We start from the raw sequence: 18,528 nt of genomic DNA on the forward strand, positions 1-18,528 counted from the left end.
TATATGATAGAATAGCATCATATCACCTGTGGCAGTAGGACTTATGCATGGATAAACATAAGCAGCACAGAAAAACCTGGTGTTCTTTGAGCTAGCCAATTAATTTAGTTTAGTTACACGACTGCCTTTTGATTCTGCTATTATTGAGCTTGGTAATTACAGATATCTCCCTTTCAGTCTCTGAAACTGGCAAATGCTTACAATTTCAAGGTTGTCACTTCAAATCTGCTTCACTGCCACTTTCTGGCCTGTGTGGTCATACAGTATGACTCGAGGCAATGGAATACGTGTCTTTGGTTGTGGCTGTCTTAATGAAGATAATGCGCATCAAATCCCTATTTCAATATTTCAGCACAACAAATAAAAGTTGATAATAATTTTCTGCCTTCTTGTACACATGGCACTTACAATAGATGGTAATTAAACACATTTTCAAACATTTATTTGAATTAATGAAAGAGTTGCTTCTTGTTTCAGAAACTGAACAGCATTAATGAGGTTCTGAAGTCTGTGTTCCTGATCTTCCCTCACTTCTGCCTGGGTCGTGGGCTGATAGACATGGTGAAAAATCAGGCAATGGCAGATGCCTTGGAAAGATTTGGTGCGTATTGATTATTTTATTTTTGAAACCCTAATTCTGTTAAATTTTGAAAAGAAACTGTCTTAAACTATAATCATTGTACTGGACACATTGACATTTGATTTTGGTCTAGTATTTAAATGTCTTGGAAATTTTAAAGAGCTGACTGTAACACAAGTGTGACTATTTACCATTTCCATGTCGTTGCCCCCAACAATCACCCAAACCCTTGCTCCCAACAATCACCCACCTCACCCCATCAACTTACTTTTTTCCAGCAACCTCATAGAGTCATAGGGAGATACAGCACATAAACTGGCCCTATGGCCATCAAGACTCATTGATACGTGCACATGTTTGCAATGTGGATCGCCCAGGGAAAAGCCACACATTCACAGTGAAAATGTGCAATCCCCAACCAGACATCTCCAGAGGACAGAATTGATCCTGGATCGCTGCAGTTGAGAGACAACATCTCAACCAGCTGCACCACTGTGCTACCCAATATGCTCTTGGTCATCTTCGAACATTAAGTAGCCCGGTTGCTCAGTACTTCAACTCCCCCTCCCATTCCCAATCTGACCTTTCTGACCTGGCCTCCTCCATTTCCAGAGTGAGGCCCAGCGCAAATTGGAGGAATTGCACCTCATAATTTGCTTGGGTAGTTTACACCCCAGTGGTATGAACATTGACTTCTCTGATTTTAGATAGCCCGTACTTTCTCCCGCCTTCCCCCCTCCCCTTCCCAGTTCTCCCTGAAGTCCTACTGTCTCCGCCCATTTCCTTTCTTTCCAACCCCCCCCCCCCCCCCGACATTTGTCTGAAGAAGGGTCTCAACCCGAAACGTTGCCAATTCCTTCTCTTCATAGACCCCGCCTCACCCGCTGAGTTTCTCCAGCATTTTTTGTCTACCTTTGATTTTTCCAGCATCTGCATTTCTTTCTCAAACTTGAAGTAGCTTGGGATGGTTTATGATGTGGGGTCTGCCTTATAGGTCCATGGTGCTATTGTTAAATGTTCTGTTATTGTGCAGGAGAGAATCGTTTTGTCTCCCCACTTTCCTGGGATCTGGTCGGAAGGAACCTATTTGCCATGGCTGTGGAGGGAGTGGTTTTTTTCATCATCACAGTGCTGATTCAGTACCGATTCTTTATAAAACCAAGGTAAATGTTGCCAAAAGTTCATATAGTTTGATAAAGCAGAGAGGGAGGAGATTTATGTGGAGCCTCACACCCATTTAGAATAATTGGAACAAAATGCCTTCTACAGTGCTTCAGTGTAATAATGCAATGTTTGGAAAGACTCTAACCGTTATATCACTACTTTTAAAACAAAACTAGAAAAAAAAGATTAAATAACTTTTGTTATCAATTAATATGTTTGTTCATAGTTATGCTTGTTTTATCAAACAAAGGACGCAATCCAGTAAGTTAATGTGCATATGGAAGCCATTATGAAGGGAAATTGCTACCTATTTGAAAACATTTGGTTAATACAAGGTTATATTGAAGAATAAAATGTTGGTAAAACAAAAGTAGCAGACAGAGAAGATGTCTGGTTTGCAGCCATCCAGTTAAATCATTCACTAGTATATGGTGTTGTTGATCATGGAGCGACAGGCGGACATGAAGTGTTCTTACCTTTTTTGATGTTTGTCTAGACCCTCATCCGTAAAGCTCCCAATGTTGACTGATGAAGATGAGGACGTGGCGAAGGAGAGGCAGAGGGTTTTGAGTGGTGGGTGCCAGAATGATATCCTGGAGCTGAAAAACCTCACCAAGGTGAGTCACACACTGTGCTTTTTGAGTAAAACAGCAGGACAAGTTCTAATTGACACCTTTGTAAATGTATCACGCCTCATAACATGTATGTTTCTGTTCCAGATCTACAGGATGAAGCAGAAACCTGCTGTTGACAGACTTTGTGTGGGCATCCCTCCTGGAGAGGTAAGAAGTGACTAGAGACATAGTCTGTACAGCCGAGAAAGAAGGCATTTAGCCATGCATTGCTCAACCTCCAAAATAGCCGCATCATTTTCCCATAACCCTTGGAAATAACTTGTCTTCAATTGAATGTCCAATTGCATTTGAAAAATGTTAAATCTAACTTAGCCACCCTTACAGAAAGAGCATTCCAGGTCTGCCACTCCTTCTGGCAGCTCATTGCATACACCCTCTGTATGAAGAAGTTGCCCCTCAGGTTCCCCTTAAAATGTCCCTCTCTCAGCTCAAATCAATGCCCTCTGGTTTTAAAGTTCCCAACCCTTGGAAAAAAACTGTAACCAGTCACCTTATGCATGCCCCTCATGTTTTTATATACCTCTTTGAGGCCACTCTCAACCTTCTACGTTCCATAGACCAAAGCCCCAGTCTATCAAGTCTCTCCAGTCCTGGTAACATTGTTGTGAATCTTTTCTGTAATATTTACTGCTTAATGACCTCCTACCTACATGTAGTAAGGTGACTAGAACTGTACACACGAGTCCATATCTTGTACAGTTGTAAAATGAAAAGCTTCTTGTATCAAGCCTTTACTCCACATTTGTTATCACGGAACTTATTCCTGGGATATTCACATAAAAGCCCAATGATTATACTAAGAATGAAAGAAAGTGATTACATTTCCACTTGGCCTTATGATCTGGAATGAAGGAATTTAACACATTGAGTTTATATCAGCGCACAGAACAACTGAATTCCCTCGCAAATTTTCCCTACAACCTATTCTCCCTACATGCCCACCTGTAATGACAAGATTCTATCAACTTAGAATTTACAATGACTACTGTGTGAGGTAGGAGAAAAATGGAGTACATGGAGAAACCTGTGTGGTTACAGTGAAAAGATGCATAATCCTCACAGATAGCCTCAAAGCTGAGAATCAAACCTGCGTTGTTGACTTTGTGAGGCAGCAGCTCCACTAGCTGTGTGACTGAGCTGTACATGATTATATGATTCATTTCAAGTTCAAGTTCAAGTTAAGGTTAATAGTCTGATAGCTGTGGAGAAGAAGCTGTTCCTGAACCTGGATGTTACAGATTGCAGGGTCCTGCACCTTCTGCCTTCCACCTGAAAGCAGCGGAGAGATGAGTGTGTAGCCAGGATGGTGTGAGTCCTCGATGATGCTGCCAGCCTTTTTGAGGCAGTGACTTGGTAGATTCCCTCGATGGTAGGGAGGTCAGAGCCAATGATGGACGTTTTATCAAAGCAAAATAATCTGCCAATGTAGAATTAGGAATCTGAGCAAGTTCTGATGCTGATATTTCTTTTATTCCAGTGCTTTGGGCTTCTGGGGGTGAATGGTGCTGGGAAATCCACAACCTTCAAAATGTTGACAGGTGATAGTTATGTCACAGGAGGGGAAGCTTTCCTGAAAGGATCCAGGTAGGACTGTGTGGCATTCATCTTATATTTTTACTGTTCAAAGTTCATTGGTATACAGTGCCCTCCATAATGGTTGGTACAAAGACCTATCATTTATTTATTTGCCTCTGTATTCCATAATTTGAGATTTGTCATAGAAAAAAATTACATGTGGTTAAAGTGCATATTGTCAGATTTTAACAAAAGGCAATTTTTATACATTTTGGTTTCACAATGTGTGTTCCCCCCATTTCAGGGCACCATAATGTTTGGGACACAGCAATGTAATGTAAATGAAAGTAGTCATGTTTAGTATTTTGTTGCATATCATTTGCATGCAATAACTGCTTGAAGTCTGCGATTCATGGACATCACCAGTTGCTAGGTGTCTTCTCTGGTGATGCTTTGCCAGGCCTGTATTGCAGCCATCTTTAGCTTATGCTTGTTTTGCGGGCTAGTATCTTCAGTTTTCTCTTCAGCATATAAAAGGCATGCTCAATTGGGTTCAGATCGGGTGATTTGCTTGGCCACTCAAGAATTGACCTTTTTTAGCTTTGAAAACCTCTTTGTTGCTTTAACAGTATGTTTGGGATCTTTGTCTTGCTGTAGAATGAACCGCCAGCTAATGAATTTTGAGGCATTTATTTGAACTTGAGCAGATAAATGTGTCTATACACGTCAGAATTCATTATGCAACTTCCATCAGCAGTTGTATCATCAATGACGATAAGTGAGCCAGTACCTTCAGCAGCCATACATGCCCAGGCCATAACACCCCCACCACCATGTTTCACAGATGAGGTGGTATGCTTTGGATCTTGGGTAGTTCTTTCTCTCCTCTAGTCTTTACTCTTGCCATCACTCTGATATGTTAATCTTCATCTCATCTGTCCACAAAATCTTTTTCCAGAACTGTGGTTGCTCTTTTAAGTACTTCTTGGCAAACTGTAACATGGCTAACCAGTGGTTTGCATATTGCAGAGTAGCCTCTATTCCTGTTCATGAAGTCTTCTGTAGACAATGGTCACTGACAAATCCACACATGGCTCCTGAAGAGTGTTTCTGATCTGTTGAACAGGTGTTTGAGGATTTTTCTTTATAGAGAGAATTCATCTGACATCAGCTGTGGAGGTCTTGGCCTGCCAGTCCCTTTGCGATTAGTAAGCTCACCTTTCTTCTTAATGATGTTCCAAACAGTTTATTTTGGTAAGCCTAAGGTTTGGCTGATGTCTCTAACAGTTTTATTCTTGTTTCTGAGACTCATAATGGCTTATTTGACTTTCATTGGCACAATTTTGGTCCTCATGTTGATAAACGGCAATAAAAGTTTCCAAAGGTGATGGAAAGACTGGAGGAAAGACTAGGTGCTGAGAGCTCTCTTATACCTGCATTATTGAGGCAATTAAACATACCTGAGAATTACAAATGCTTGTGAAGTCATGTGGCCTAAACATTATGGTTCCCTTCTTCTTGCGTACGACATGCAGAGCCTAAAGTTCTATTTGATCTTATTTGATTGTGCACGCCAGGTTGATTGCATTCGTTGAAACAGGGCGGACCACATGAAGGTTGCAATCTCCCACCCCATGGTGCTCTGAAATGGGGGAAACTATGTAAAACACAGCTGTAATTTTTACATGGTGAAACCAAAATGTATAAAAATGGCCTTTATTAAAATCTGACATTGTGCACTTTAACCACATGTGATTTATTGTTTTCCTATTACATATCTCAAATTGTGACGTACAGAGGCAAATAATGTCCCAAACATTATGAAGGGCACTGTATACAGCCATACAGCATGGAAACAGGCTCTTTGGCCCAACTCGTCCATGCCGACAAAGACGCTCCATCTAAGCTAGTCCCATGATTTCATTATTTATCTGCTCTGTAATATTTGGTAAATGTACTTTATTGCTTGGCTTGTAGCACAAAGTTTGATAAATTAATTTAGCTAAAATCACTGGCTACTTTCAGGATCCCTTCAGTAACTGTGCCTTCATCCGTTCCTTGCCCATATCCTGTGTAATGTGAGGATGGTGTCAGCTGGTGCACCAGTGCATGAAAACTGTTCACACAAAGCCACGATGATCATCCAACATGCCAAGTACAACCTCTGGAGCTTGCCAAAGGCTCAGATTCCTGTATATTCTATTTGCCGGACTGGGCCAAGGCACTTTCTGGCAGAGTATAACGTGCAGACCACAGCCTTGGATAGAAGCAGTTGGATACTTTAATGGATTAGCACAGCAAATCAGGAGGGAGAGGAATGGAAAGCGGTCACCTAAGCGCCAGTTGTTATGGAGGATGGTTGCAGTATGATTAATTAAGGCATGTTTCAATAGCCATTTTGGAAACGGGACTTAATTTTTCATATGTATAACCATTTCTCCAATAAAGGTAGAAGATGTGAGATGGCCTGCTTTTCAGGTCTTGCGGTTAATTTCTCCCTTGGTATTTAGACCAGCTGTCAGCCCCTGAGAACACAGGCTTGGTCGATGAGTTTAAACTGTGGCCAAGCCAAATCTGTCTTTTCTATCAGTGCAAAGCTAATTAGATTTGTAGATAATATACCAGAGAACAGGAGATACAGGAGGAATGTGTATGAACTTCTCATAGCAGTGCATCTCAGATTCCCTTTATTGTAAGGATGACATGTGCACCACGAGCAGGCTTCTGAATTAGAGTCAAAATTGCTTTCCAAAATTACTTTATCTTTACCTAATTTAGTTGATGTAACACAACATGATCCTAAACATGAAAAAGGGTCTCAACCCAAAACGTCGCCTATTTCCTTCCCTCCATAGATGCTGCCTCACCCACTGAGTTTCTCCAGCATTTTTGTCTACCTTCGATTTTCCAGCATCTGCTGTTCCTTCATAAAAATGATCCTAAACATGATGATTTTTCATCTCAAGCTTAGAGATTGCTCTGTCTTGTACTATATTCCCATACAGTAGATTATGGGGTTTTTTTTCAAAAGGAAAGCATGTTACAAAGAACTCATTAAAAACAAATGGCTTCATCTTGCTTTTTTTGTTGTTCCTGCAGTATTTTATCCAATATGCAAGATGTCCATCAGAACATGGGTTACTGCCCTCAGTTTGATGCCATCAACGAACTGCTGACTGGCCGGGAACATCTGGAGCTTTATGCTCTCCTCCGTGGAATTCCCGAAAAGGAAATCTGCAAGGTAAAGTAGTGTGCAACAGGCAACATCTGAATACACATCATCTCTCCGAGTAGCATTTTGCTCAGAGTTTGTATGATTTATTGTCTATTGTCTATCAGATCTCACTGATTAGCAGTTTTGGGAAAAGAGTGCAAGTAATTTGGGACTACTCACATCTTTGTGGGTTGTATGATGATTTGTAGCAAATTATCTGTGTGCACTGACGTATTTTCTGCCCTCCAGATCGCTGAGTGGGGGATCCGAAAGTTGGGAATCATTCAATATGCTGACAAGAGGGCTGGTACCTACAGCGGAGGCAACCGGCGCAAGCTCTCCACTGCCATGGCCTTGATTGGGGGTCCTCCTGTTTTATTTCTGGTGAGTAGTTTCTACCATTCACTGACTTTTATTTCCTTATGATATGAAATTGAAGGAGGTCACTTCAGCCCATCAAGTTTGTGCTAGATCTGAGACCAATCCCATATCCTCTTTAATTTTCCCTATAACCTGTTCACACCGTGTTCTCATCAATACCTTACCGAGATCTAACACCTAAATACACATTAGGGGCACGTCTTAAAGTTGCCAATTAATGCACTAACCTGCGCCTCTCTGGGATGTAGAAGGAAACCAGGGCCACTGGGAAAATCCACAGTGAGAATGTGCAAACTCAGCACAGACCACACGAAAGGTGAGGATCAAATCCACATTGTTGGTGATGTCTGGCGGCAGCTCGACTGGCTGCGGCACTGCTAGCCATTTTGCCCGCAGAGCTGAACCTAATGCATCAAAAACGAAGGATCAATGCATCTAAATATAACACTCACAATGAAGATATTTTGATAGAGATTATAAAAATAAATCAATTCTATGGGCAAGAAAATCACCCAATGAGCAATACCCATTTAATTGCTACAAGATTTGAAGCAAAATAAGAAGACGGCAAATTTCTATAATCTGTAGTACATTTTCCAAAAGGGTGAAGAAATGAAACAACTAGGAGATGATTAATGTGACCATCAAATTTATCTTTTAAATTTCAATCTACTCGTTTCTCTAAATTCACCATTGGGGAAACATAACACCTGTTAGGTGACCTAAACTATCTATGAATCCACTTCTTTTGAATATGTTGGGTTCACAATCACTGACTGATATTTAATCAGAGCCTGCGTTGTTGTCAAAAACAGGATGAACCCACAACGGGGATGGATCCAAAGGCACGGAGATTCCTGTGGAACATAATTCTCCATATCATTAAAGGAGGTCGGTCGGTGGTTTTAACGTCACACAGGTGAGTGGCAAACACCAGAAATATTACATCTATTTTCTCCTCTGTAATTATTCCCAGCAATGTGCCTCATGGAACTTCATAGTGAAGATCCTGGAGGTGCTGAGGACATGATGGTTCTGGGCAGGAAGAAGTCCTGCATTTATATTAAATATTGCACCTTGTAGAATATATACCAATCTGCATTTCACTATCACCTGTTTTTTATGCTTGCCAAGGAATTTGCACTTACTGAGTAGCACTGAGAACACTCTATAGTAGCCATTCACCATGGAACATAATTATTTCCTCAGTTGCTGCAAATATTTTGTTAGTTGTTTGATTCAGTTAAAAGAGGACAAGGCGTATGATGATTCTGTAGTTATTCACCTCGAGTGTGGCATCACATACCCCAGCAGCACTGAATAGTGAGCAATATCAGCAGAACCACTTCCCGAGTTATATATATATTTATTCTTCATTGTGCCAGCCTCTATGCTGTACCTGCATTCTAGTCCTTAGAGCAGCATGGCATCAGAATTATGTTGATGTAGGGCTATTAATATTTAGCTAACACTATTAACAACCACTGCCTGATTATATTTGTATTTTCTCTGTACGTTTTCAATGTACAGAAAGGGAATTGAAAAAAGGGGAGCAGTGGGAGGAACTTAGCAGGTCAGGCAGCATCTGTGAAGGGAAATGGACAGTCGACATTTCTGATCGAAACCCTTCATCTGGACGGAAAGAGTGGACAAAGTAACCAGTATAAACAGATCTGGGAAGGGGTGAGACAAGAGCTAGTAAGTTATAGCTGGATACAGCTGAGGATGGGTTAATTGGAAGGTAACAGTCAGTTAGCGAAGGGGAGGGTGGAGATAGCAATAGAGGCTGGTAGGTGATGTGGAGAACCAATGGCTGTAGATTCTGTAGGAAAGGAGGGTGAAGAATGGAACTGAATGATGAGGGGTGGTGGCAGATAGGAACAGAGGGAGTGGAGTGGTGAGCAGCAGGGGAGAACTGGATCTAGTGACGAGTGTGTGGAAGAAGGGAGAATGAAACGGGTTGATAGAGAGCTGGCGTTTGAGGTAGGAAGAAGGGTGTGTGAGAGAGAACCCAGGGTGCATAGGAGGAGAGAGAAAGGGACAGAGGGGATATGAATTATCTGAAATTGGAGAATTCATTCTTCATGCTGTTGAGTTGTCAACTACCCAGGTGGAATATGAGGTGTTGTTGTCTAGTTTGCACTTGGCCTCCTCCCGACAGTGAAGGAGTCTGAGGACTGACAGCTCAGTATTGGAATGGAAAGGGAAATTGCTTGCAACCATAAAACATGCTGTGTTTTTCCAGCAGCTCTTTATTGTTGCAACAGATTCCATCATTTGCAGCCTCCTATGCCTTCAGGAAAAGATAATGTTTTCCCTGCACAACGGAGAGGATTATTATTAACATATACTTTTAAGATGTATGTTGTGTGAGTGTACGTACATACACTTGTGTAACAGAATATATGTATGCAGAAATCAATATACACCAAGTTAAACATTAGCTGTATAACATATGTATATAATAGCATTTATTTATGTATAATATGCATGACTATTTAATGTAAATACAAACATATAAACTTTTATTCATTGCATGTCTGTGAATGGTATTCAGTTTTAAAACTTGAGACTCTTCTGCGGTGCTTGGGGTAGAACTTGCAAAAAGTATTAGGCATCCCCAAATCACTGACATAATTGATGTGTTGTTTATCAATATGCAGCAACTCAGCCCTTGCCCCAAATAATTCTGAATTCAAATTGACTGCTTATAACAAAATGTAGAGCAGTGTCTCCACTGAAGTTGCAAACCTAATGGCCTTCACGATTTGTTTCCATACAGCATGGAGGAGTGCGAGGCACTATGCACACGAATGGCAATAATGGTTAATGGCAAATTCCGATGTCTGGGCAGCGTACAGCATCTCAAGAACAGGTAAACCCCTCAATCTTCTTTTAACACTGAAGCTGATGCATCTCAGAAAGAGGATTATTGTCTCCTGCTTATATTTGTTCAAAGCATCTCTCATTATTTATCATTGGGGGAAAATATCAAATTGATAGAAAGTATTAAAAATAGGTTTAAAAATATTTAAAAGTACAGGTGCACAACCTTTTATCCGAAAGCCTTGGGACCAGACACTTGTCGGATTTCGGACATTTTCGGATTTCAGAATGGAAGATTTTTAGCGTAGATTAGGTAGGTAGCGCGGGCGGCTTGAAAAGTCTGGAGCAGCTGCCTCCTCCCCGGAGACCGGGAGAATCATTGCATAAATGTTAGTCAGTTAGTTTGGAGGGATTTTATGTGGTGGTGGTGGTGTAGGGGTGAAGGGGGAAACTTTAATTCTTAGTCCCCTACCTACCTGGTCGGCGACTCCCAACCTCGCGGAGCTGGGGGCTCCGTCCGGCCGCGGGCGGCGCCGGTTGTAGCTCCGACCCCGGCAACTCTACCCCTGGCTGCGAGGCGCTCCAAATCCAGCGCGGCCCGCGGCCGGACGTCCCAGCTCCGAGAATGTCGGGAGTCGGCGGAGTCGCAGCGCTGGGATACCAGCGGGGAGCAGGCAATGCCTTACCGGGTCGCCGTGCGGCAAGCTCCGGAGCGCTGTGGCCGCCTTCTTCCAACATTCGCGGAGCGTCGCTGGATTTGGAGCCGCGGAGCTGGGGGCTCCGTCCGGCCGCGGGCGGCGCCGGTTGGAGCTCCGACCCCGGCAACTCTACCCCTGGCTGCGCGGCTCCAAATCCAGCGACGCTCCGCGATGTTGTGTGTCGGCGGCCACAGCGCTCCGGAGCTTGCCGCACGGCGACCCGGTAAGGCATTGCCCGCACCCCGTTGGTATCCCAGCGCTGCGATGCCGCCGACTCCCGACATTCGCGGAGCTGGGGCGTCCGGCCGCGCGGCCGCGCTGGATTTGGAGCGCCTCGCAGCCAGGGGTAGAGTTGCCGGGGTCGGAGCTACAACCGGCGCCGCCCGCGGCCCCACCGGCCACAGCGCTGCGGAGCTTACTGCACAGCGACCCGGTAAGGTATTGACCGCTCCCCGCCTCTCCGACCAGGTAGGGGACTAAGAATTAAAGTTTACCCCTTCACCCCCCTTCACATAAAAGCCCTCCAAACTAACTGACTAACATTTAAGCAATGATTTACAGATGTTTAAGCGTCTCCCGGTCTCCAGGGAGGAGGCAGCCGCTACAGTAGTACAGACCTGGGTTGACTGTGGGTCGTTTTGGGTCAAGTTTGGCGCCAAATGCGAGCTTTGGTGCGCAGACGACATCTGGAAAAAATGGCCGGCTTTCGGAGCTTTTCGGTTTCTGGAACTCCGGATAAAAGGTTGTGCACCTGTATTAAAAATAACCTACTGAAAATAGCAGGTCAGGAGAGTATTGAGTTAATTTTCGGGCTGCTAACCTTTTTTCAGAATGCTACTGTGAAAATATAGTAACTCAGCAATTTCCAAACATTGAATTGAGGAGCATTGGAATATCAAAGAAAACCAAACAATAGTTCATCTGCAAAATTATAGGCTTATCCAGTCAAACAATTGAAAATAATTAAAATTATTTCACAGGGCCAAATTGGATAGCAGTTAGGTCTTGTTGTGCTAGGATTAAGGAATTAAGTTGTGCTAGGATTGGATAGCACAACCTGATATATTAGAGGAGGTGGCCATCTGTATATATACATGCTAAGGAAAATACACTTAACCATTAGTTCCTCGTGTTAAGTTGTGACATACCGGTCTTCAAATTGTACTAGGGGTTTTCCTTTACCAGTAACTTATTCACTAAAACTGCCTTCTTTCCAGGTTTGGTGATGGATACACGATAATTGTGCGGATAGCTGGTCCAAACCCAGACCTGGGTCCCATGGTGCAGTTCTTTAAGCGGGCTTTCCCTGGTAGCATTCTCAAGGAGAGGCACCACAGCATGCTCCAGTACCAGTTGCCTTCGTATCAGTCATCCTTATCAAGGATCTTTAGTATTCTCTCCAACAACAAGGAGAAGCTTCACATTGAGGACTACTCCGTCTCACAAACCACGTTAGACCAAGTAAGTGCTTGTTTTTTTTGTTCATTGATGCTTCAATGCCATGGGCATACATTATCACTGATTTAGAATAGTATGTGAAGCAGGAACATCACAAGTGTAATATCTCTTCATGTGGTGGCACATTGGCTCTGCTGGTAGAGCTGCTGCTTCACAGCACTGTGGACCTGGCTTTGATCCTGCCCTCAGGTGCTGTCTGTGTGGAGTTTGCATGTTCTCCCTCGGGCCATGTAGGTTTCCTCTGGGTGCTCCAGTTTCCTTGCGCAATCTAATGACATGCAGGTGAGTAGGTTAATTGGCACATTGCCCATGGTGTGTAGAGAGTTAATGTGAAAGTGGCATAGAATTAAACTAAACTAAACTAGTGTGAATAGGTGATCGATTGACAGACTCGATGGGCTGAGGGGCCTATTTCCATGCTGTATCTCTGAACTAAACTAACCCAAATGTTGTGCTTCCGTTTCCATGTAACACCCTCCAGACAAGATAACTTTTTCTTCCCTCCCCACTTTAAGATTCTTGCATTCCCAGCTTCCACTTTGCCAATTTCTCTTCCCCACTTTTGGTGAGTTAATCTTGGCCCCTCAGTTGTGTAATCCTTTTCCAATCTGATGTTCTTGACCATTCTCAAACTCATATCCGGAATCCAAAGACTTTGAACAACCATTTGATCCCCTCTTTTCCTATTATTTCCTGATAAAGATCAATGTTGAATTTCAACTGAGTATTTGATTACATTTCTGGTGGTAGTAACTTGGGAAATGTTATTATGTTGCAGACACTGTGTAAGCACAAAGTTACTATTGTCGGTTTATTTAAACTATGTTTACTGGCCTGTTACCACATTCATAAAATATGTCTACTGGCCTGTTACCACATCCCTATCTTTGTTAATTGTAATAAATTGACAATTATTGTATGTGCAGCCTTGCAAAGCACACCATGTTTGGAACAGAGTAAAGTGCAGTTAGGTCTTGTTGTGCTAGGATTAAGGAATAGAGCTCTGAGGTCGATATTTGTACTCTCTATTCTTACTCTCTTCGTTCATCAGTTGGTCTGGTGAAGCCCAGGCATGTTAGAAAGTTCAGCTTAAAATGGCACTGAGGATAGGAAATGCGTCCTTTGGCTGGGGATCTCAGTCCATCTGCTACTGTGAATCAGAAGGCCATGGTTTATATCACTCGAGAGGTTTGAGCTAAGATATAAAGGCATGTAGCAGGCGTGTTCCTGTACTGATGATGATGTTGCCTTTCAGATAAGATGTTAATCCTGGATTCTGTGTGCTTTCGCAGGTGGTTAAAGGAGATCTTGGGTCACTATTTGAAGGAAGGGTGAGGTGATTGTCTCACCCAATATTTATAACTCAACCGGTTCATTCCATGAAGAAAGGTTGTACAGGGTAGGCTTGTAGGCGCTGCCGTTTAGAGCAGCAAGAGGGGATTTGATTGTAACGTAAGATCTGATGGAACTTGAAAGGGTAGATGCGGAGAGGATGCCTTTGCTTAAGAGAGAATCTAGAACTGGGAATCACTGTTTAAAAAATAAGCAGTCGCCCACTTAAGACAGAGATTAGGCATTGTTTTAGTCTCTGTAGGTTGGGACTCATTGCAATGCGCATTCTCGAAAGGCAATGAAAGCAATGTATTTTTAGTATTAATATGCAAGAGGATAAAATATTACTGTGGTAGCTCGTGATGTAGAGTTGAAATTATGGTTGGATTAGCCATGATCTTATTAGGTCATGGAGCAGGCTTCAGTGGCTGTATGACCTACTCCTGATCCTAGTTCTTGTGTCCATACGTAACTCGACAGAAGATTCTTGAGTAGAGGATCAGAGAGAGATACGGTGCAAAAACAGACCCTATAGGCCACCAAGTCCATGCCAACCATTAGTCATCCATTCACACAAATCTATATCAATAGTAGTGGTAGGGCTGCTGCCTCACACCATCAGAGACCTAGGTTTGATCCTGAACTTGGGTGATATCTGGATGGAGTTTGCATGGTCTCCATGTAACTGCGTGTGTTTCCTTCTTCACATGTTGTGGTATCCTTCCATATCCCAAAGAAATGCAGGTTTGTAGATTAATTGCCCTCTGTGAATTGCCCTTAACATACAGAATGAGAAAGTAGGATAAAATAGCACTAGTGTGAATGGGTGATCGATAGTTGGCATAGAAGTGGTGGGCTGTAGGGCCTGTTTCCACACTATATAACTAAACTAAACTACATACAACTAATGTGTAGGAAAGAACTGCAGATGCTGGTTTAAACCGAAGATAGACAAAAAATGCTAGAGTACCTCAGCAGGACAGGGAATATCACTGGAGAGAAGGAATCGGTGATGTTTCGGGTTGAGACCCTTCTTCTGAAGAAGGGTATCGACCCAAAATATCACTCAATCCTTCTCTCCAGAGATGCTGCATGTCCCGCTTAGTTACTCTAGCTTTTTGTGTTTATCTACATTAAACGAATCTCATTTATTATTCTCACCACATTTTCATAAATTCTCCTCAGATTCTACAACTCACCTGTGCACTGTGGCCAATTTACGATGGTCAATTAACCTACTGACCATCTTGCCTTTTGGAGAACCTGGTGGAAGCCCACACCATCACAATCTACGCCTGTTAATATTTCTGTTTGTGCGACCTGACTATAAGCAAGTTGGTTGCCAAAGTTCTTTCTTTAAATGTAGGGATAAACTTCATCAATATTCTGTTGACCCTAAAGCATTTGCTTGAAGTTATGAAATGTTCTATGCAAGTACAGATATTCTCCTTAAAATGTAACGTTATAAAGTAAGTTCAGTTCTTTGACCCGTGTTCTCTGTAATTCATTGTGTGTTTGTTTTCAGGTATTTGTAAACTTTGCCAAGGACCAAAGTGATGATGACCTGTTAAAGGACATGTCCATTCACAGAAATGAAACTGTCCTGAATGTTGCACTCCTGAACACATTTTTACATGACAACAATGTGAAGGAAAGCTGTGTGTGAACTGATGAAAAGAATGCCAGATCTGAACGGAAATTGTTCTTCCCTTCAGACTCTGAACTTTCCTTTAGAAAGAAGGAGAAAGAATAAAACTGGACTCTCTACTGATGCCATTCAATGCAATCCAATGCAACAATTCCACTATTTTGTGACAGGGCAGTGCCTCTGTTTGTGGTTGATTTGTACTGAGGTTAAATTTAAAACTTGAATATAGTTTGTATTACAATATGACCTTGTGAAACTCTAGTATTATATTCAATTACAGTTTAACAAAACAGTGCGACAATCTTGCAGTTACTGATAACTCATCACCGGTAACTAAGTTAGTTAATCAATAACACCCACATATACTGCACTCCGACCTCTCCAAATGGATGACAAAATATTTACCAAATTCTGAAGCTTTCAGAATACATAACCAAAGCTGGGCTCATTTTCAAAAATCCCTCTATGGGCCAACTTTACAGATATTAACACAAATCTTAATGCAGTATTTATTTACCAACTACAGGTATGAATAGTTAAAACAGAAGTGTTTACATTGTATTCTTTCAAGAATGATTTTGTACACTTCCATGAGTACTAGAGTTTTATAATGGTCATCTTTAAATATACTTTGTTCGTTTCATTCCAAGCACTTTATACAGAATGTTCTGGAACATATTGTTTTGTTTTTGTTTGCACTGTAAAACCAAGTTAGTCTTTATAAATGCAAACAAAGGAAAAGAAATAGCTCTGCTTGGAGAAGACAAAGCCTTGATGTTTATAACGTCATTTTTCATATCAAAATGTTACAGTACCAAAAAAACCAACTTGCTTGAGGGAATATTAATGTCTAAATGTTTTTGTATGTTTTTTTCCTCTGTTTCCTGTGCATTAAGTAAGAAATTAAAATTGTATTAACATTGATATAATTTAGTTATCTGTGAGAAATAGAGGCAGGAGTGGACTATTTGTTCCCTTGTGCCTGCTCCACTATCTGGTAAATTCATGGCTAATCTCTCAGCGCCACTTCCTGCATTGGCCCCAAGCGATCTACTGTCAGGCTTTTTATGTTCATGATCAATCCCTTCCATTGATTTCATCTGGTTTGGGGACTAGATGTTCGGGATCTGGGTTGCGAGCGAATTGAGCTATAAGAAACATAGATAAGTCTTCCTAAACCCGATGTGCAAGGAAAGGGTCAGTGTCAGGCAATGTTACGGAGAAAGGGTTGGTAGTTTTATTTTCCAAAGGCTTTATGTACAGACTGATGTTTCAAAGGTCAGCACATTTAGTGCTAAGTTCATTCTCATTATTAGCTAATACTTAACTAAGTTTAGTCCCACAAGTGAAAGCTTAAAAATTGGAAATGGAGCTTTTATGAGGGGTTTATCATGCTTTAGAGAGCACGTTGGTTTTATTGTGCTATAGAGAACAGATTGTGCATCTCACCCGCATTTACCCTTTGATGGCTTCTGCATCTAGTCATAATGAACAATGGTGCTGGGTGAATCTGCAAGCTTTCTCAGCTATTGACCTTGAGAGTCAGCCTTAATCTGACCTCAATACTTGACCACAGACTTGACCGCAGAGTCTGGGCCAACATACTCAGGCGGTAGCGAAGAAGTCTTCTAGTACCAGTGATGTTATTCACTGGATAAGCTGTTTAAGCAAAGCCCTATCCACCCTCTGACTTAATCCCCTTTCTCTGCCTGGAGTAAGGATTCATCCTCAAGTGCCCTTACCAACATTTATCTCTTCATGTGATGTCGTGAGAAGAGAATATCTGAGCATTATCCTTCTGGGATGTTGCTCTGCATAAAATTGCTGAATTTAACCACATTACAATATTGTCTGCCGTTCAAACAAACTACATTTTCTTTGGAGTATTTTGAAACTGAAAGATGATATGTAAATGCATCTTTCCTTTTTTACAAAATCTGCATCAAGGCCCATGTGAATGTGTGTGTGTGTGTGTGTGTGAGTCCCTGTTATGTGCACCTAGCCAACTCATTGTACGGTGAATTTGTTGAAAAGGCTTATATAGGTGAAGACACTTTAATATGTTAAAATATTTTAAAATTTAGCTTTGATAAACCAACATTGACCTGAAATGTTAACTTTGTTGCTTTTTCCACAAATACTTCAGCATTTTCTATTTTATTTAATATTCGTGTCTGGGATTGCAAATTCCATGGCCTCATCATAATTAAATCTTTTAAAATTTGTATCTTGAGTTTTGAATTTACTCTTGGCTTCACTGTTTACTTTCTCTACCACTTTTCCAGAGGAAAAAAACTGCAAATGCTGGAAATCTGAAGTAAAACCAGAAAATACTGGAATCACTCAGCAGGCCAGGCAGCATTGGTGAAAAGAGAAGTAGAGTTGCGGATGAAACACACTTTGTCAGAACTGGGAAAGAGAGGGAACTCCGCCATTTCGGCCACCTCCAACGTGACCCCACCACTCGCCACATCTTCCCATCTCCCCCTATGTCTGCCTTCCGCAAAGACCATTCCCTCCGCAACTCCCTTGTCAATTTTTCCCTTCCCTCCCATACCACCCCGTCCCCGGGCACTTTCCGTTGCAACCGCAAGAAATGCAACACCTGTCCCTTCACCTCCCCACTCGACTCCATTCAAGGACCCAAGCAGTCGTTCCAGGTGCGACAAAGGTTCACCTGTATCTCCTCCAACCTCATCTACTGCACCGGCTGCTCTAGATGTCAGCTGATTTACATCGGGGAGACTAAGCGGAGGTTGGGCGATCGCTTCGCCGAACACCTCCGCTCAGTCCGCAATAACTTACCCAAAATCCCGGTGGCTGAGCACTTCAACTCCCCCTCCCATTCCCAATCCGACCTCTCGGTCCTGGGTCTCCTCCATTGCCAGAGTGAGCAACACCGGAAATTGGAGGAACAGCACCTCGTATTCCGCCTGGGTTGCTTGCGTCCGGTGGCATGAACGTTGAATTCTCCCAATTTTCCTAGCCCTTGCTGTCTCCTCCCCTTCCTTAACCCTTGAGCTGTCTCCTCCCATCCCCCCGCCATCGGGCTCCTCCTCCTCCCTTTTTCCTTCCTT

General features: G+C 42.3%; 1 protein-coding gene across 1 annotated transcript in view; it reads left to right on the forward strand.

Annotated features, from left to right (window-relative positions):
* The window catches only part of LOC129695446 (phospholipid-transporting ATPase ABCA1-like), a 142,230-nt gene extending 124,328 nt beyond the window's left edge, over positions 1 to 17,902 (forward strand). The window contains exons 40-50 of the mRNA XM_055632404.1: positions 478 to 601; positions 1,614 to 1,743; positions 2,241 to 2,361; positions 2,464 to 2,526; positions 3,857 to 3,963; positions 6,994 to 7,135; positions 7,358 to 7,492; positions 8,305 to 8,408; positions 10,272 to 10,364; positions 12,231 to 12,474; positions 15,329 to 17,902. Coding sequence (XP_055488379.1) covers positions 478 to 601; positions 1,614 to 1,743; positions 2,241 to 2,361; positions 2,464 to 2,526; positions 3,857 to 3,963; positions 6,994 to 7,135; positions 7,358 to 7,492; positions 8,305 to 8,408; positions 10,272 to 10,364; positions 12,231 to 12,474; positions 15,329 to 15,469 — 1,404 coding nt within the window. The 3' untranslated portion in view covers positions 15,470 to 17,902. The remainder of the gene's footprint in view (positions 1 to 477; positions 602 to 1,613; positions 1,744 to 2,240; positions 2,362 to 2,463; positions 2,527 to 3,856; positions 3,964 to 6,993; positions 7,136 to 7,357; positions 7,493 to 8,304; positions 8,409 to 10,271; positions 10,365 to 12,230; positions 12,475 to 15,328) is intronic.
* The last annotated feature ends 626 nt before the right edge of the window (positions 17,903 to 18,528 follow it).

The sequence above is a fragment of the Leucoraja erinacea genome, chromosome 3 (assembly GCF_028641065.1).
Source record: "Leucoraja erinacea ecotype New England chromosome 3, Leri_hhj_1, whole genome shotgun sequence".
In the NCBI taxonomy this organism is placed as follows: Eukaryota; Metazoa; Chordata; class Chondrichthyes; order Rajiformes; family Rajidae; genus Leucoraja; species Leucoraja erinaceus.